This window comes from Manacus candei, unplaced genomic scaffold (genome assembly GCF_025592945.1).
Source record: "Manacus candei isolate 608988 ecotype Guabito, Panama unplaced genomic scaffold, ASM2559294v1 h1tg000065l, whole genome shotgun sequence".
NCBI lineage: Eukaryota > Metazoa > Chordata > Aves > Passeriformes > Pipridae > Manacus > Manacus candei.
This window is the reverse complement of record NW_026138113.1, coordinates 3,968,512-3,989,101: the sequence shown is the minus strand read 5'-3', so window position 1 is coordinate 3,989,101 and position 20,590 is coordinate 3,968,512. Positions and strand designations below refer to the sequence as shown.

Below are 20,590 nucleotides of genomic sequence, written 5' to 3'. Positions count from 1 at the left end.
ATTGAAATAGTACTATTTTGGTTACATATAATCAGAAATCTAAAGGGTCAAGTGACCTTACAGTACATTCTGTTTATGCTGCCCTCCTCCAAGCTTTTACTCAGAGATCAAAATTGCAGAGCATATCACAGGAGCTAAGCAAGTGGGCTAAAATTTTGTGTTCCCCATGCACACTACATCTTTGGTCACCAGAACCACTTGGAAGTGTAAGGAGAAAGTCCAACATAAGGAGATCAATTATCTGCCACCTGGCTTGTGGTAGGAAAGTTAAAAATATTTCAGGTCTAATTTTTGTAAAAATCTGTGGAGTGCTGAAGGTATTCCAGGACAACAGGATCCAGAATGTCATTATCCATAACAACGAGCATGATAAGGAACAAGTAACCACCACTGGTAGTGTCTGTCTTCTGAAGCACAGGAGTAGGCTCTGTACTAGTTTAAAGAGTAAGCCCCTTCTTAGAGCTGTTCCCGACAATATATGAAGTTCTCACTCCAGCTGCACATTTTGGACTGACAGAAATGTAGAAAAACCTAAGCCAAGGTCCCAGTAGGTCAGTAGCCACTGGGACACTACCCTGGTTGCTTGCCCTAACATTAGCAAGTACCTGCTACTTCTTTTAGTACCTAAATATGGCACAATCATCAAGGACAAATCAGACCTTCAGTTTAATCTGAACAGTCCAGGATAAAGTTGTTCTTAATTTGTTATTTCTTTCTATGTTGTAGGGTAAAAAGCCAAACCAAACTCAAGCCAAATACCAGTCAAAACATATTTATTTTTTCCTTTCTCAATCTGAAAACGAAACTTAACTGTTAGTTTGATGTTTCTGTCCAACAGGAATGGAAATTTACTCCTTTTTCCTTCGGTTTTATTTTTCCCTGGAAAAGAAAATTCTGATTACCACTTCAGAACAATAGTTTGACTAAAAATGACATTCTTTAGTAGACCCCACTTAGGACAGAAATTGTTTACTTCTGCTACAATTTGCAGAGCAGCATTATACTGATTCTTTTATCCTCACTTTTCTCCCTTGACATGTACACCAGTGCATACAACAAACATTTTTGTCTCTGCACACACTGCAGACCCTGTGGCATCCTGCTGAGCTGAAACATCTGCTTTAAAGAAGTTTAAACTAAAAGATAGTGGAAGGCTGGACCTTTAATTCTTCTTATTGCATGGAGAAATATAAATAGGCCCCAACAACCTGATCTTGCACACACTACACTCCCTTTTGGTGCTCACTGCACAAGTGTACATGTGTTTCACATGTATCTTGTCAGGTGGATGCATTTGCAGGAGAGCATAGGGGACTGTTGGTGCCCATTCCCTCTGCCTTCTTGGCACAGCTTGTGCAGCTCAAGCATCTCCCAAAGCATTGCAATTCCACAGCTCCTCCCCAGCTCCTCAGTCATGTGTATAAAGTACAAATACTTGGGGAGAAGCTGCTGCATCTGTTGGGAATGTGAGGGACACCAGACTCCAACAGATGAAAACCAAAGCTCTTACTGAAGTCACACACAGCAGATTCCATGTGGCCCTCTCCATTTTTAAATTAGAGATTTTTCACAGAGAACTATTATCAGGATTTCTGAAATGACTAACAGACCATTAATAACTTGAACACAAACGCCTTCAGTAAGAGCTGAGCTAAACCCAGAATTATACTACAAATCTATTTGCCTATCTCCTTGAAATTAAAGGTCTTTAAAAAGTAACTGTCTGTGGTAATGTCTTGTACTGTGCTTAATCAGATAACAAGCAAATAAGAATGGTCTATTATGTACATTCCTGTTACTTGAACATGACAGGTTGCTTTTCCTTTGCATATTACACCACCAAGTGGCCTAATGCTCTTATCATTTCTGTTCACTTGGTTTCCTCTAGAGACATCACTGCACAAAGCAAAATGTAATTAAAAAACTGAATTGCTACCTTAACCAAAAAAATTAATGGGAGCATCATCTGAGAGATTCTACTAGACACTTGTATTAAACTTTCTCCTATTATAGCTTACAAGTAGAAATTTAATGCAAGTACAATTTTTTTTTTAACTTTTCCTCTTACAGCAACTAAAAACTTACTAGGAAAAGCATTCTCTCCACCTCTACTTGGGTAATACATGTCTAATGTGTCTGCTATGATACTTCAGTATGACGATTTTAGATACTTCAGTAAATTTAAAATATGACAAAAGTAATTTTGGGGGGAAAAAACAGTTTAGGACTTCAACTAAAGTCTGGTCAAGCATCTGAATCAAGGAAGTTCAGAACATGCCTGTAATACCTTAATTGAACAAGCAAAGTTTGCATGCATTTGAAATGAGTAGGACTATACATATGAGCAAGGGCAATGGGAACAGGCTCAGAATATAATTCAGTTACATCTCAAAAAAAATATTAGGTTGCATGCATCAGTTAAAATTAGATTTCAGACTTTTCATCCCCATTTTCAATGCCCAGTCTGATGCTGCTACCAGATGGTAGGGCTTTATCTGGAAATCTGCTCCATATTTTGACAATATTTAGCTCACCATCTAGACAACACTGCCCTAGAAAAAAAAATTTATTTTAAAATAATGCATTCCTTAAGCTGTCTTGCTGAGAAACTCTTATTAAGAGTTAAATACCCCTCCAAGCCTGAGGGAAACACTTCTTTCAACATGATTATAGCAAATGCCTAGCAAAACTTTGGACCTTATTGTTCCAAGCACTGTAGAAAGACAGTAGGCAGGTTGCATGCAGCAGTCACATGGGTTTGAGTCAGACATGCACAGAAGTAGAGCCACTGCCCTACTATGTGGCTACAAGCACATGGCAATCAGAGGGAAGCTTCTGTTCTTGATTTGTTCCAGGAAATTCACCCCCTGATAGCTGCTGCCCTAAAGAGCTTAGAGAAAGCTTGAAGTAGGCAAATGTAACTATTAAGCAAGTAAAGAATACAATGTGATGCAGATTTCAACTATCCCCACTCAGGTATACAAGTGGGATTTCTGTTTAGGAAGGTCTAGCTAAATGGAAAGAGGGAGAGGGAATGAAGATTAAAAGAAGTAGAGCTGTAACAAAAAAGGCCTCTGCCAGTAAGAACTCTGCTCCTCAAGGAAATTACCTGCTGCAGCTGCTAAGGTAGGCTTCAGTTCCAGTTTGTTCGCTGTTCAGGTTTCTCTCTTCTTTTGCTCCAAATCCTCCACTTGACTGGGGAAAAGCAGGGATGATGGATAAATCCCATTTGTCCATCAATCTCCAATTGCGAGGGAAGCTATGTGGATCCAGCTGAATCCTGTTTAATTTTCCCAACCTGTGCAGCAATAGCAGCCAGGAACCAAGGTCATAAATGTTTAAATTTCATGCAATTTCATGCATGTCTAGGAAAAATTTTGCTATTTTAGTTCAGAGGTGCAACAAGGTATTTCTTCAGGTGCATAAAATCACTTCAAAAGAGAGTTATTAAAAGAGGCTCCTGCACGATTTGGGTAAGGTCACAGGAAAAATATTTACAAAACACAGACTTATACAAATATGCGTGCACAGATGTAACAGCATGATCAATATGACTTCTCTATGGACAATAAAGTAATTATCCATAATTATGACTCAGTTACAATCTTATTATAAAGTTTATTACAGTCGTAAGGATGTTGGGTTAGAAACAGATAATTGCTTATTATAATGAATAAATGAATTAGACAATATGCAGCACTTCAGTGCTAAATTGAAAATAGAAAATGCATCATAATGATGAGACGGTCTCTTCAAATTAAGGGAAAAAATTTCATCTGTCACACTAGATTTTGCCAGGACATGCACATGGAAAATGACAATGTTCCTTTAACACTCGCAGAATCTTTGAAACAGTCACACTGATCACATCTTTCAGCTAATGGGTAACTGATTTAAAAATCATATTAATAACACAACCATCAATAAAATATTGACTACATTCTTTACTTCAGCCATATGTGTTCAGGCATTTTCAGGAAGTTGTTTAAGTGTAAAATACTGGTTTAAAATTACCATCTGTCACAAAAACTGTTTATCCTGATGTTTCTGTGTGTCACAAACTACAAACCAAACCTGCTTATGAAAAACTCCCAGTGATTTTAGCATTCCAAGCTTCTACATGTTTGTACACTCACAGAAATCTTCTTCTGAAGTATTTGGCACACTTGCCTCCTGTGCTTCGCCATGGCCTCTGCATATTTCTGGTGTTACCAAGATCTACCTCTTCTTCCTAACTAGTGAAGAAAGCAACAAGGTTTCAACAAGTTTTTTATATTTCTGTTAACACGTTAAATTATAATGGTTATGTCATATAGCCACTGATCAAAAACAAACCCACAAATAATGTGCTTAACCCATAAATGTGTTTATTGTATATTTATTTTCTCAGTGTTTAGGGCAAAAAAACCCCAAAATAACCATGACCAATTTAAATAATTACATTATTTGATGCCTAGTTAAGTGCATATACACTAATATGATCTTATGCTTTCCACAGATCTCAATCCAAGTTCTTTCAGAGATAGAAAAAGGTACATGTGAAAACATCTTGCAGCATTCAAGACCAGGCTGGGTGGAGCTCTGAGCAACCTGGTGTACTGAAGATTGTCCCTGTCTATGGCAGAGGGGTTGGAACTAAATGACCTTTAAGATTCCTTCCAACCCAAACCATTCTATGATTCTATGATCTATTTTCCAACATCTTCTCTGTTACTCTTAGTAGCTAACATTGATAGCAACACACATTATTGTCTCTCACTCTTAATTGCTGGTTGCTATAGAAACTCAACACTGATTAACATGAGGAACATGACCTTCAGAAAATATGCAATGAATTGAAATTATTAATCCCACCCATTCAACCAATAAGAATGAGACCTTGCCTTTCTAATATCAGACAGTGATAAAACTTTTCATAGGTTTCCAAATGGCATTTTAGACATTATGCCCAAACAGGGCCTAAGGAATTTGGAGGGGAAAGAAATACTCATCTTCTAATAGCAAAGCAGAGCTAGAGACAAGGATGGTAAACCCAGTGTGTGTTCTAGGTATGTGTGTGAGGCTAACCATTAAGAAAATTATCTTTCTCTGATCCAGACGATGCTATTGAACAAGACACCTAGAAAGGGCAGCTCTCAATATTTGCAATATCTTACATTACTTGCTTGTGTATAATTCTGTCAGATTTTATTGAATTTAGGACAAGATTAGTCAGGAAATTTCAGAATAACAATTCAACAAATGGCCTTGCCACATGACATTTAAAAGAAAAAACCTTAGAAAGTCTGCCAGTCCTCTTGCGGGAACAGAGGATATAGTGACTCTTTTTTCATTCTATAAAACATGTCCTTTAAATATTTACTAGTCTTGTATTTTTTACATGTGGCCACAACCCACGCAAAAGCCCTCTACCTCTCACTAAAGTATGCTTAAGAACATTCACTGCATATGTAATAAGAGTATTAAAGGATCCAGATGTGAATTAGAAAAACAACTGTGTCTATTATAGCTGAATTTCAAACTACTGGAGTAAGATCAAGCAGGAAAGTTGTGGTCTATTCCAGAGCACCACCCACACAATTCTCTGAGCAGGATACCAAATGACAGTAAATGTAACCGGCGAAATGCAAAACAAAGCTGTCACATCTGATTACATTCCCAGCGTCTGAATGGACAACAGACAAGAGATTTTTTCGATCTTCTCAAGCCCTTAAAATAAACTTTGTATCGATGTACAGCCACATGTATCATAAATTTCTAATTAACAACTTTTTTTTTTTTTTGCTATAAAGCATCTCATATGATTCAACAAACTTGAGGAATACTTACAGGACTGTTGTGTGGGAATAAATTAAAGGTTCTCTTTTGAAATAGAAGCAGTTTATTTTTGCACTCCAAACTTCAGAGAAGTAAAATTCCAAGATGCATTACAGAAGAGGTGTTAGCAGAAAACAATACCCACACAGTGCTGCTGAAACAGCAACAACTGCAGTTTAAGCAATAGCAACAAATACACTATTAATTTTGAAAGACTATACAATTAGTGTTGTATTTAATTTTGAAAATCATTTGCTTCCTTTGGAAAGTACTGCCAGGCAAGGCAAATGGGTGAATGTGTCAAGCTCCACCATTCCTTACAAGTCAGAATTTCTAAATTATTTTTAACCTGTAATGGACAATATACATATATTTCCCTTAGATTTTTTTAACCTGATTATAAACTATTTGCTTTGAGAACTGGTAAGCAAGTTTAGGAACTAAATCTGTGAGGCTAAGTCCATGCCAGCCTGTGTAGGACAGGCACAACCATCACTGCAGTGATGAGTACTCAGGCTGAGTACTCAGGTGGTGGAGTCACAGTCCCTGGAGGTGTTTAAGGAACGACTGGATGTGGCACTCAGTGCCGTGGTCTGGTTGACGTGGTGGAGATCGGTCATAGGCTGGACTCGACCTCAGAGGTCTTTTCCAGCCTAATGGATCCTCTGATTCTGTGAATCCTGCAGAAACCACTGAAAGGCTGCAGTGCCCCAGAGCCCCAAGGGTGGAAATAAGAGGGGACAGGGCTGAAGGCACAGTGCCCTCGGGCTGGGAGCGAGGGGCATCTGCAGGGCAGCAGGAGGGAAATCGCTGGCGGCTGCATGAAGGGACAGGGCGTGGGAAGCTGAGGGGAGGTGCAGGACAGAGGAGATTCAGATTAGGTATTAGAAAAAAATATTTCACTGGTCAGGCGTCAATCACCATCCCACCTCAGGGGATGGTGAGTCCACCACCACTGCCCAGGGCGGTGGTGGAGTCACCATCCCCGGAGGTGTTTAGGAGGCGCCTGGATCTGGCGCTGGGCGATGTGCTTTAGTGGTTACAGTGCTGGTTTGGTGGTTGGACTTGATAAGAGGTCCCTTTCAACCCTGACGATTCTACGTAGGACGCTGTGAGGGCTCTGCAGAGGCAACGATGCCCGAAGAGCCGAGGAGGATGATCACAAGGGAAAACGCCGCGAGCTCGCTGCTCACAGGCGCGGATAATGGATCAGGGATCACAGAAGGGGTCAGGGATCACAGATCAGGGATCAGAGAACAGAGATCATAGATCAGGGACCAGAGATCACAGATCAGACATCACTCATCCCACCACTGCCCCGGCCTCCCCACACCCGCCCTCCACTGCGCCTGCGCCGGACCTCCAGGCCGCCAGGGGGCGACGCGCGCCGCCATCGGTTCCGCCGGTCGGCGGGGCCGGGCCGGGTCCGCCACAACAGCGCGGCCGCAGCGGGCGGGCCGGGCCGCGGCCATGGGCAAGAAGCACAAGAAGCACAAGTCGGACAAACACCCCTACGAGGGTGGGTCCTTACAGGGAGGGCGGCCGGGCGGTCCCTCAGGCCCCGGGGCCGATTGGGAAGTTGGGTGTGAGGCTGCGGCAGCGCGGGGGGAGCGCGGCCCTGGCTCCGCCGGCAGGCCCGGGGAGGGGAGATGCGCGTCGGGCTCGGCTCTGTGTGGGGGAGAGGCAGCAAGAGGGTCTGGAAATTAAACCTGGGGCAGTGACAGGCTTTGGAAGGAGCCTGAGGCGGTGCAGGGTTGTTCGGGCTGGGGAGTGTGTTTTCTGCGGTACTCACGGTTTGTTTCTCTGCTGGTTTAAGAATATGTGGAAAAGCCGCTGAAACTGGTGCTGAAAGTTGGAGGAAGCGAAGTTGCTGAACTCTCCACTGGAAATGCGGGGCTTGATTCCGCCCTCTACGAAGACAAATCTGAGCATGAAAAACACAAGGACAGAAAAAGGAAAAAAAGAAAGAAAGGGGAAAAACAAGTTCCCGGAGAAGAAAAGGAGAAGAGAAAGAGAAAAGTTAAGGTATGTGTTCATGCAACTGCATTTTAGGAAAAGGAAAAAAAAAAAAAAGCAGCAACTCTGCCTTTCTCTGGGCTTCAGGTCAGAAGGGGAGCAGATCCGACTGTAACCTGTACTCTTAAACTGAAATACATTCAAACTCGGTGTATTAGCTTTGCTGATTCCTTTTTCCCAAGTACTCTTATTGGAAAAAGATGAGTAATCTGAAATTTCTAATTTTTTGAAAAATATTAGCAAGTATAAAAGCACAGAGAATTGAAAAGGGGAGGGGAATTCTGTGTCTAAACAAATCCGTTTATATAAAACGTAAAGAAGACTTCACAAGTTCTTAATTAAAAACTAAAAAAAAAGCATTTCCTTGTCAGGGTTCTTAACGTGGTAAGTAATTATAACACTTTTTTTGAAGTACTATGAGTACCTCTAATCTTAAATTTCCTGACTATTTCTTACTTAGTTTTTCTAAAACTTTCAAAAAATCATCTTAGGACAATTCTCTGTGCTGACTTGTTCCTGTCCCCCTTGTGAGGGACACACACCAGGCAGCTGTCACATTTTCTAAAAGACTAATTCAGTGATACATTGCATTGTATGGCTGAATTACTTCAGTGTCCAGCAGATGGAGACAGTACATAAAGAATACAAGGTTTTTAAAGACAAACTGTTCTTATTTTTTAAATTTGTTGAGGTTGTTCTGAAAAATCCAGAGAGCGTTATGTACAGTAACAAAGCTGAGTTTGCAGGTGCTGTTAAGTTTCCATAACAATCTTTCCTAGGAGGATAAAAAGAAACGAGATCGAGACCATGCAGATAGTGAGGGAGAACAGGAAATGAAATGTCAGACCCCTGTCAGGATGGAATTGTCACCAGAGAAACCACTGACGAGCACTTTATCAAAGCAGGAAGGTAAGGGGGGGGGAAAGAAGTTTCTTTTGCTAATTCCTTTTCTCTTTAATTGACTCATGTTTTATTTTTCTTTGTTTCTATAAGAAGTGACGTGATATTTTTTGCCATCTCTGTTTTTCTCCATCTCATACAAAAATTTGGAATTAGGTTACTGTATCCTTGTTTTGCAGAGTGGTATCTGGTACCAATGTCAGAGTGAGCAGAACGTCAAGTAAGGGCAATGAGAAAAGTAGATCCCTTGTATGTATTGTGGGGTTTGCTACTGTATTCTTTTCTTTCATATTGAATTAATTCTCAAGTTGCATCAGTTTTGTTCAGTTGATTTCTAATATCTCGGAAGTTTAATACCTCTTGCAGTCAATTCTGTCTCACACCCTTTTCTCCCCACTTCTTTTTGATCTAGAGGTGGAGCAGACACCACTTCAAGAAGCTCTGAATCAACTCATGAGGCAGCTGCAGAGGTAAATGTCTGTGCTACAGGCTTTTAGAGCCGTGGAATGAAAATAACATACAGTAAGGGAAGAGGCATAGAAAAAGTTCAGTTAAAATACTGTTGCTAAATATCTTGCTAAGAGGGCTATTTTAGGAATTTAAATACTAGTTTAAGAACATGTACTTAGAAGTTCTCCTCAGCTTAAACTTCTTGTAAACACATCCAGTTTCAAGTGTATAGTATTTTAAAAAACTTCCAAACCAGGACAATTTTCCAATAATGCGATGCTTTGTTCATAAGAACCTTTTGAAAGGAAGACACAAGAGTTTGGAATCAACTTGCCAAAACTTCTTTTACCTTAAGTTTTCCTATTTTAGCATTAGTCACTATAAAAAGGAAATATGCACTTGAAAACTTCAAATATATTCTCTTATTGTCTTATTAACCAAATGTCTTTTGATTAAAATATTCAAATCCGCAGTTCTTTCAGGCAGTCTCTGGTTTAAGAAAATCTTTCTTGACTTTTGTACAAGAGTAGTTGAACAATCTTTCCCTTTGATTTTAGTGCTGGTAGAAACACCCAGGAATGTCACTGTATGTCAGAGATCACTGAAAGTCTTAGGATATGTTAATGTAAAAAAACTATTTTACACAACCTGAAAATTAACACAAATACACACATTCTATCACAACTTTTAGCAACAAGCTTTCCCTTCTGATAACTTCAGAGTAAGCGATGAATTACAAGAATACATTCTTATGACATTTGTTCCTTTATTTTTTAATAACTTAATTATACCATAATTCATATACCCCTTTATGAAAAGGGGTTCATAAACCCCTTTATGAAAATCCAAAGCCTTAAAAGAAAAAGTTTAGGGTTTTTTTTCATCTTGGGAACAGGGGTACTTATCAAAATATAGGAATAACTTCTAGAATATGCTTGCAGCACTTTTTTGGTGTATGGGTTTGCCTGTGAGATCTTTTCAACCTCAAAAGTGAACGATTATGCTGACACAAGCCATTTCTAGCTTTATGTTTCTGATTCCTTTTCAGCTTAGTTCTTTCCTTTCTATTTCATTCCAAACTCTTTGTTATAAGTTGAAACATAAAAAACTGTCTTTCATTTCTTGACAGAAAGGATCCAAGTTCTTTCTTTTCATTTCCTGTGACTGACTTTATTGCTCCTGGCTATTCCATGATCATTAAAAACCCAATGGATTTTAGTACCATGAAAGAGAAGATCAAGAACAATGGGTACCAGTCCATAGAAGAATTAAAGGTAGTTCTTTAAATTTTGTTTTGACTACAGAGAAGTATTATGCTCAATTGACTTGAGCTGTAGGATTTTATGAGAATATGAAGATTCCAGAAAGAACTAGTAGTTCTGCTTGAAGAAATGCTTCTTGTTGAATTTTTGTAACCAAATAAGTTCTGAAAGTAAAAGAAAAAACAGTTCTGGTTTGTAAATCCGCATCTCAAAAAGCTGCAGGTGGTTTTAGGAACCTGTCAGTTTGTCCTTCAGCCTGTCATTTTAGATCTTTACTTAAGAATTAAAGTGTTAGCATTTTTGTCAGACTGCTCTTTTTTGTTTAAGGTATTGCCTCTCCAAAAACAAGGAGTGGTCAATTCATTGGCTTTGCCTGTCTTACTTTTTCCAGGCTTATCTGGTCATGTAGATGAACAGCAAGTGAAGGCATGATGAGCTCTGTCCTGCTGACAGCAACCACTTAGCCTGTGCTGCAGCATGTCTAGTGCATTGAAGGGCCTGTTTTGAAAGCCCCTGAAGCTTTTAAAATCTGTGTGGCCTTGTTTCATTCTGTTTCCTTCAGCAGAAATACTTGAACTGCAGCTTTGAACTGCAGCTTTTCATTGTCTTATTTATGTTGCTTCACTTTTTGTTTTAATGACTACTGATTGGTCAGGAGTTAGGCAAGTGTAGCTATGAGAGCTTCCATTAAAACTTTTTAAACTTTAATTACAAACAATACTTAAGAATACTTTCAGAATGCTTGTTGGGCTGAGAGATTCAAGTCTCAAAATGAAGTTGCATACTTATTTCTGTTTACATTTTTAATACATTTCTTAAATTCATTCATTAAAAATGTTCTTTAAGGGTTTTTTCCCTAAAGCTCAAGACACTGCATTTTCAACAAGGTATAGTACACTATAAAATTTTAACTTTCATTCCAAAATTATTAATGTTTGTACAGGATAACTTCAAACTGATGTGTACTAATGCAATGATTTACAACAAACCAGACACCATTTACTACAAAGCTGCAAAAAAACTTCTGCACTCAGGGATGAAGATACTTAGCCAGGTAATAAAAAATACAAACCAAAATATTAAAAAATATGCTGCTTCTTTTTTTGATCCCTCTTTTTACAGCGATTTCATGAAAGTTAATAAAAACTTGCTTAATATTTGTCAAATGCTTGTATATTGGAATTTAAGTAGTACATTGTTTTACTACTGCTGCCAGATCAGTTATTGAAGAAATACTCGCCTTTTGTATTTAATTTTCTAAACTGCATTTATATTTGCTAGTGTAAGAAAGAAAGAGCTGAAATAAAATCAACCTCTATGTGTAGGTTACAGAAAGATTCTTTGAAGAAACAAATAAAAGGATTTCGGTGTTTTTTAGGAGAGAATTCAGAGCCTGAAACAAAGTATAGAATTCATGGCTGACCTGCAGAAAACAAGGAAGCAGAAGGACAAGACAGAACTGCAGCAAACTGGGGAAGATGAAAATGGTCCTGGGAAAGACAAGGGAGAATCTATGGATGGTGACACCAAAGCATTCAAATCACCTAGCAAAGAACACAAAAAGTGAAGTATTATCTAAGTAACAATTATAGGATACATCCTTTAAATGCTACTGAAACAAGGTGACTTAGGGACCAAAGGATGCAGGTTCTCTCTTTGCTTATACACTAAAACATCTTCATCTCAAAGGAGCAACACTTATATGAAGTGTCCCCATATGCTAAAACCAATTAAGTTTAGAATAATTTATGATACCATCATTCTTGCATGTAGATTACCTGATACTGCTCATCAACTCCATTCCTTCAGTTATTTTCTATTTTAGTGTTCATTTCACAGAACTAGTGTAGTTTTGGAGAAAGCTCACGGACATGTCCTTTTAAACATTTTGGCTCAAATAACTATAAACCCAGTTTCAGTCACTTTCTTCTTTTTTGGCACAGTAGTTGTATTTGAAACATGTAACTGCCTGGCTACAGAAAGTGTGCTTCCTGAAATAGCTTTTAATGTCTAGAAATACCAGGTTTCAAAATACTAAATCCTTAGGTAGATAGATACTAGATTCTAAAATTGGGAGTATGTAATATACCAAAAATTTTGTGGGAGACCTTTACACAGAGACATTTACAGTTACTAACATAAAAAAGCATTTGCTGATGTGAACTTGTACCACCTGCCTTCCCCAGCTGTGTTAAATACAGTCATATTAAATGGCACTTTTATGTTGTTAGTTGTCTACAAAACCAGTTTACAGAGTTGGCTAAATTTTGTCATGGTATCCTTTAGTGCTGTTTAGCCAGCTGGTGTTGAGGCTGGTAACTGAGTTGTGTGGGTGTTATTCACAGGAAGGACAAAGACCTGCTTGAAGACAAATTACGAAGCAATAGCTTGGAAAGGGAACAGGAGCAGATTGATCGTATTGTTAGAGAATCTGGAGGCAAGTTAACCAGAAGACTTGCAAACAGCCAGGTAAATATTTGGTAGCTCTGTTCACTTTCTCCACAAACCAGATTTCCTCAGTATCTTAGGTCAGTTGAAACTCCTCGTGTGCTTTTACTACAGCTTACACCATTTTACATGAGTGATCATCTGTCTGACATCCTAAGGGTTAAAAAGGCACATCAGTTGAATGCACACTGAATTTTGTCAGCAGAGCAAGTTGAGCTTAAATTTTCAGAAATTGTTGGTAAAGTAGGAACCTGAAGAAAATATTTCAAATCTGACCTGTAAAAACCTCATCATTCTGAAACAGGCACATATCTGATCAAAGGTTATTAACATTACAGAAGGACCCAGGTTGGTAATCCTGTGCCCATTTCATTTTCTATATGAATTACATTTTTTGCCTCTTGGCCCCTGCAGAAACATTAATGTTTATCATAATTTCTTAATTCTTTGTGCCTATACCAATACTACAGTTATATCTAGTGCAAATAAAAATTTATAGAGCAGCACTCACTTCTGAGTGACTGATCTTCCTTTCTCATTCCTGCAGGTAGGACACTTTCATTGGATGTTTTTATTAGTTTAAGGACCAGAAATTTCAACTACTATGTAAATTAATATAGTCTGATCTTATTTCAGTGTGAATTTGAAAGAAGAAAACCAGATGGTACAACAACTCTGGGCCTTCTTAATCCAGTTGACCTTGCTGCAGGAGGTAAGTTGGCACAGTTCAGGTAACAAACCACTTCCACCTACCTCGTCTGCTGCTTCTTTGCAGGGGCAGATCAGCAAATCCCAGCCAAGAACTGAATGCCTCTTTCAATCTGATAAAGATCTGGATTGAAAAAGCTGCAGCTGAGGGATCACATAGATGGGTTTCAGTTGTGGCTGTTGTTAGGAGCAGCTGGAGGGAGCCCTCAGTGGCTGTTGCTTCTCTGTTTTGTGTCAGCCCTTTGTGAGAGCTGCAAGAGAAAGCTTTTATTGTTAGGGAAGAGACTACCTGCCATGTGCTTGGGCACATTTAATTCTTGGATCCTCTTAAGTCTGGTCCATGTACAGAGTGTGGTGTCTGCTGACCCGAAAGATCACAGATATTCCGAGACTGGGAACTGCCTGGGTCCCAAATCATTTTGTCCCACAGACTTCAGTATGAAACATTTGGAGAGGAAAACACTTTGAGAGTCGTGTCCTGTCTGAGTTTCTAGATATGAATATTGAATGGGTTTAGACATCTTCATATGCCTCTTCTTTTTCTGTATTTTGATATATCCTATTGAAGAACCAGGTTACTGCCCTGTGAAGCTGGGCATGACAGCAGGAAGGCTTCAGTCAGGAGTTAATACGTTACAAGGATTCAAAGAAGATAAAAGAAACAAGGTTACTCCAGGTAAGTGCTGATTTTTTTAAAAAAAATATAATCCTCTTTACATAAACAAAATACATTGATCTCATTACTAGCACACAAATTTTTTAATGACAAAGCACATTATAACATGTCCCTTCCCATGGCAGGGGGGGTTGGAACTAGATGGTCTTTAAGGTCCCTTCTAAGCCAAACCATTCTGTGATTCTTTGTGTCTATGACACAACTAAATAGCATGTCAAAGTCCAGCTTAATTTGCACATAAAAAGGGGGCAGCATATTTACTATTCATCTTCATTGAGAAGAGAAACTACTAGATAAAGAAAGGGTTCTGGTAGCTTTCAAAGAGCCTAGGGGAAAGCCTGAGAACCTGCTACCAGCATGAGGCTGTTCCTATTGTGCTAAGGCACACAGTGTTGTTAATAACACATTTGCAAATACAGATGCATTTGATTTAGAGGTTACTAAAAGATGTTACAGTGTGAACAGGTGGTGTTCTGTGAAAGCTCGTTTTCACCTTAAGAAATACATTCCTAAAAATTTCTTTTCTGGGATTGTTTTACTGCCCTTTCTCGTTTTATCTGATGTGTGCATATCACAAGTAATAATTAATACTGTTGTTATTCATTAGTGACATACCTGAATTATGGACCCTTTAGTTCCTACGCGCCAACATACGATTCTACATTTGCCAACATAAGCAAAGAAGATTCTGACTTAATCTATTCAACATATGGGGAAGACTCTAATCAAGGATCTTCCAGGTAATCCAACCAGGATGCATAGTACAGCTTACATGTCCAGAAGCAGTTCTGTGCAGCTCTCTGCAGCATGGGCTGTCTTTGCTGTGGAATGATTTCACTGCTGTCTTCATAGCTCAGGGAGTTTTGTTTGTTTAAAAAGCAAATACTTAGTAAAAGAACCTGCCTCTAAAGTGAAATTAGCCAAGGTGGAAGAATTTTGATACTACTAATCCCTAGGAACACCCTGTCTAAAACTTAAATGTATTTATAACTAACTGAAGGACTCAAGTTCAAAGCTAGAAAAATGTTGAGTGGTACAAATGTTTATACAAACTGGATTTTTTTAGCATTAATTAAAACTAATTACAGCCTTGAACGTCAAATGCTGACCAAACTACTATGGACACAGTGGATAGTGGGAGAGCTGAGTCCAAACACAGTGGTTCCCAATATAATCCTTTAATACTGTGTATTCTGCCTAAATTTCATATTATTTACTGCAGTAAAAATAATTAATTCTTACTGGTTTTATTATTCTTGATTATAAAAACTTCAAAGCCCTTTTGTTTTATGAGAATTTCACAAATAGCATACACATTGTATAAATTCATATGAAATGGGGGAATATTTAAGTGTAAACATGAAGTGCCTGTGCAAGTTTGCTTTCATGCTGATGAAGGTGCCTGAGCCAGTACACTTTTCCAAGTTTTTCCAGTTTTCACATTCTGAATGAGTTCCTCAGCTACAGAAGGCATGGCTGATTAAACTAAAGCAAGTCATTTAGATCAAATCCTGTGCTACTTTTTGTATTCTCCATGCTGTACACATTGGTTTGACCTTACATAACTTTTTTGCATTAAATGTTTGATATGAAAGTAGTTACCTTAACTATCTTTATTCTTTCAGTATTCAGGATTTTTTTATGAAATCCCAAGATTATCCTCTCTTAATGGCTGATAGTTTGCTTGATGTTCTAACTAAAGGAGGACATTCTAGAGCTCTCAGAGAACTAGAAATGGTAAGAGTGGATTTGAATACTGTCTGGTCTTTGGTTTTAGCACACAAGCTCTAAAGCAAGAGAAAGATGATGCTGATCCTATTGATGGGCTCCCTTTTAATTGGTAACATTTGAAAGTGAAAATTGATCTTTGCCTGCAGTGGCTGCATTTTCTGGAAAGAGATTATTCTGACTTGTTAATTAGTGAAACATGAATATTAACAACATGCTGTAGATATAGACATAGTCACACATTCTTTTTCTGCTTTCCCATTCTCATTATCACTGGCTCCTGTTCCATTTAGTAAGCAAATAGCAATAAGTAGTTGTTTAGAAATGATGTGATGATTGACAGGCTTTCTTGTTTCCATGAAAAGTTTGTCATGTTTCAAGCAGCCACTGTTTAGTTCAGGAGAATTAGTAAGTAGTTTTCTACTTGGTGCAGTGCTTTTAAACTCAAATATCTGCTGTGTAAAGATACCAAACATTGACTCTTCAAATTCTTAGGAGATCTCAGTCATGTCTATGCTAAACCTGACTGGAATCAAAGATTTGATGACTTAATTGACAAGCCAAGAATTATTTGAGAATCTCCTCAGGGCAGTTCCTGTTAACTAAAAGTCTTGCTTTGAGTTTCAAATCAATACAAATTATTGAAATTAACAGATTGTAGCCTTTTACTAATGGGTCAAATATTACCTAAATCAATAGCAGAAATAGTTTGTGGACTAAAGATCATGTTTTAGCCTCAGTTCAGACCTTTGCTTAGCATTATGAGTTCAGCTCTTTTCTAGTACCCAATAGTGGCACTGACTGACAGGGTTCAGCCACTTACTGTTGCCAGTATTAAGAGAAATACAGTTATGTTCAGAAACAGAAAACATTTCAGCCATTAATAAACACCCTTCCTTTTCTTCCTGACCCCCGTAAACAGTCTGTGATGTGACATCACATCTTAACTTTGCAAAGAGCAATAAAACCTACGCTGTAAAAACGTATTTTAGTAAACAATATCTCAGGAAAGACCCTAAAAAATAGCTGCATTGTAACTTACTTTACAGAGGAAGCTCATTATGACATTGTATATTTACTTCCCTTTAAAAGTACTGCATTTTGTAAGATTTTACTTTGAACTTAAGAGAGTAATTTTGATGCCTTCTTTAAAAATCTATTCAGCCACTGGAGGAAGCTGAAGGCCCACATGAAAGAAGTGATGCAATAAAAGATGTAAAGGTAAATTTTTTCTATATTAATTAACTACTCTAACCAACCTGTCTAAGCCCACAGGTATAAAACTCCTACAACTATAAGGCCTGTGCAGCCACACTGAGACTTTGACAAGCTCTAAATACACACCAGCACTCATGACAATGACATGCTCCTTTTAGGCATTAGCAGACTAAGATTCTCCAAAAAGTTGTCTTAACTATATGTCAAGAGAACTGGAAGAAATTGCTTATATATTTTTGTTTGTGATTGTTGGGAGCTATAGTTTTGGTTTTATCTTAATCTAGTCTGGTTTAACATGAACTTGTAATATAAATTTAAGATGCCACATGATACATAGTGGTCTTGGAGAAGTTCTCGCTTTGTGCCCCTGCAGGCAATATAATAGAGCTTTCAAATCATTGCACCCAAACTTTGCTCAGTTAGAGAAAGCAGTTTTAGGCCAAGGGCTGCTCTTCTGAAGCCTTCATGTGCAGCCAGTGCCCAGATTCCTCTTGAATCTTGGCACAGGTATTCAATAAAATCTGCTTTAAGTGAGCTCAAGGAATTTTTAAGTTGTTTTTTAATTGGGATGCTGGTCCTAAATTACTACATCATTTGTGCATGTCCCCAGTGGTTTTGGCAGATGCCATTTTCTGTTTGGCTATAAAATAGAATAGTAAACTGAGTAACTGTAGAACAGTAAGTTTCACAAGGTGTCTTTTCAGCTTTCCCTCTGTATGTTCACCTGTTTTGCAGAGCAGACTAACTTTGACTTCATGTTCTGATTTTCCCAAAACAATTTTGTTGTTTCAGGGCTGAGCTAAGTATTATCTAAATTATTACTTACTGCCTTTTTTTTTTCTTCAGATTATGGAAATTGATATTGCTGCCAGGTTGGATACTGTTAATAATGACAGACTTACAGCACTAAAGGCAGTCACAAACTTTGGTATGCCTATAGAAGAGTTTGATTCTGAGGGTGAGTTTTCTTGGTAGTCATACTTCTGATATATGCCTGCAACTGTTTCAGTTTCTCAGTTCTTTACCATATTTTATATCATAATATAAGTAAATATACTCTCTTACTAATCAGGACTTTCTTTTCCTCTTAAACAGAGGCTGAAATCTTCCAGAGGAAACTTGATGAAACAACAAAGCTGCTCAGAGAACTGCAGGATGCTCAAAACGAACGACTAAGTACAAAACCACCCCCTAATATGATTTGTCTTCTGGGTCCATCTTACAGGGAAATGCACTTGGGTAAATACACTTTTCTCTGATCATTCTTGCAGAATTGATAAGTCCCAACTTGTCTCAACTCCAAGAAAGAAAGAAGTTCAAGAGCTATAGTGCAGAATACATGCCCTGTTAGGCCTAGAAGATTAAATTTTTTTGTATGTAAAGCCAAATGAAAGTTTTGAACAGTAATTGTAGGTATTTCCTCTTTATTTGTAAATGTCCCTGGAACTGATTGGAGCTTTCTCTAATGCCATGGGACAGACAATAGCCAAACATCTCTAACTCCATGAGTTTTACAAAGTGTCTTTGAACAAGGGTTGCTTAAGTATAAGAAAGTTGTTATTGCAAGGGCAGCTTTGGTCCAGGTTGGATCTGGTTACTGGTCTGCCTTGTTACACCAATTAATACCAGTCAGGCACTCTTCCAGCGGGTTTGTGTCTGTACATGGCATATAAATACATGCACTTGTCTTTTCCAGCGGAGAGAGTAACCAATAACCTGAAAGAGCTTGCACAACAAGTGACTCCAGGTGATATTGTTAGTACATATGGGATCCGGAAAGCAATGGGAATCTCAGTTCCTGTACCTGACACAGAAGACAGCTGGGTGGATTTGACAGAGGGTGAGTACACAAAAACATGTCGTAGCATCATAGAAACAAAACCACATCTGCAAATCATTAAGACTGGCTTGTGGTAGAAATTGCAGTAGCGTAGTTCCAGTTTTCACTTCTCTCCTTTTTAAATTCTGTTTCAAATGGAAAGTTGCTGTCTTTGGTCTCAGTCCGAAGTAAATCTTTTGTATATATGGAATGTGGTTACTTTACCATCCATCTTACAGCATTGCCAAATTTTAAAGCTTGGCACTTCATTCAGTTTTAGTTTTCCATTTACTGTGAATTTGCAGAAGAGTTAAAATTCCTCACTTGCTGAAACAAGGACTTCATGCTTCCTTCTCCTCCAGGCTTTTGGCTGTGCACTCCTTTTGCTTAATTTGGCCAGCTGTCGTGCTTTGTAAGTTGACAGCACCTTCATCCAGCCAAAAGTAACGGCTGGTTTTGCTGGATTAGGGAGTCTGGTCAGTGGAAAGTCTCAATATTAAAACCAGACCTGCCCCTTGTGGCACATGCATGGCCAAAGCATACCCAGATAGGTAATAAGGGATAAGGCAGAGGAGAATTTCCTCTCAAGAAATGTAATTCACACAACGAATTTACTCAATCTGTGGCTTATTAAAGTTTTCCTTAAATAACATTTTAACTGAAAGAGCAGGATTACTCAAGGAAACTGCTCAAGAAATTTCAATTTCAAAGTTATTGAGCACTTTCTTACTCATAGCACTGCACCAGAGAAGCTGTGTAACAGAACCAACTAAACCACGGGATTTTCTGGGACCGTTGCAGTACAGCTAACAAAGGACTGTCTGCACAAATAGCAAATTACTTGAGGAGTGCTCTGCTCTATATGCATGTCTTTCACTTGAACATTTTATGTGTTCAGTGACGTGGTATCTGTTGTAAACTTTCAGACTTTGAAGAGCCTAAAAAGACCATCACCATCCCTGAAAACGAGTGTGGCGCAGTTACAGGCTGAAGGTTCAGTTCAGTTTACAGCTGTTTGTTTGATTCTGTTTAAGAACCAGGTAAAGGTCCTTCAGGTGCATTCACCATATGTGTATATTGTGTGTTAAACTACTTTTGTTTATTAAATTTTGGAACTGATGGCTTTTGAAGTTGAAGGGTTTGTATTAGAGTTACTTCTGCTACATAAATGCACTAAATTATTCTTTTTGCATTCTGTATTATTTTAAAGCATTTAAGTTTTCCTAGATTGTCAAGTGTTTGGAAAAGTCAAAGCATAGTGAAAATGTGCCTATATACGGTGCAGGGACTCAGCCAAAAGTTTCTAAATGCAACGTATAGACTCTGTCTCTGAGTCTGGTTAGTGCAAACATCAGTAGTATCTGAACATGCAACTTCCCCTTTTTAAAATTACTGTGCAACTCTCTTGAACATGAGGAAGAGAAATAAACTTTTTATATAAAACCAATGTGTGTGATGAATTAACAAAAGCTCAGCTTTGTGAGACTTTGAATGTGCATGAATCTCTTAGAGAAACCTCACTCTCTCCTCACATATCCCGAAACTTGG

At 38.4% G+C, this 20,590-nt stretch overlaps 1 protein-coding gene across 1 annotated transcript; it reads left to right on the top strand.

Moving 5' to 3' along the window:
* Positions 1 to 7,211: 7,211 nt before the first annotated feature.
* BRD7 (bromodomain containing 7) lies at positions 7,212 to 20,485 on the top strand. The gene is made up of 17 exons (XM_051805605.1): positions 7,212 to 7,336; positions 7,634 to 7,842; positions 8,613 to 8,742; positions 9,146 to 9,203; positions 10,313 to 10,457; positions 11,389 to 11,499; positions 11,824 to 12,008; positions 12,791 to 12,914; positions 13,530 to 13,605; positions 14,170 to 14,277; positions 14,885 to 15,017; positions 15,903 to 16,014; positions 17,170 to 17,226; positions 18,070 to 18,181; positions 18,319 to 18,462; positions 18,920 to 19,063; positions 19,969 to 20,485. The coding sequence occupies exons 1-17, from the start codon at positions 7,288 to 7,290 to the stop codon at positions 20,031 to 20,033; spliced, it is 1,962 nt and encodes a 653-aa protein (XP_051661565.1). The 5' UTR covers positions 7,212 to 7,287; the 3' UTR covers positions 20,034 to 20,485.
* The last annotated feature ends 105 nt before the right edge of the window (positions 20,486 to 20,590 follow it).

Excerpts from the sequence above, each read along its gene's own strand:
- BRD7 (XM_051805605.1), top strand. The coding sequence starts at position 7,288 with ATGGGCAAGAAGCACAAGAAGCACAAGTCGGACAAACACCCCTACGAG. Across the intron at positions 7,337-7,633 it reads GGACAAACACCCCTACGAGG|AATATGTGGAAAAGCCGCTG; the intron begins GTGGGTCCTTAC and ends TGCTGGTTTAAG. Across the intron at positions 17,227-18,069 it reads ATGCAATAAAAGATGTAAAG|ATTATGGAAATTGATATTGC; the intron begins GTAAATTTTTTC and ends TTTTTTCTTCAG.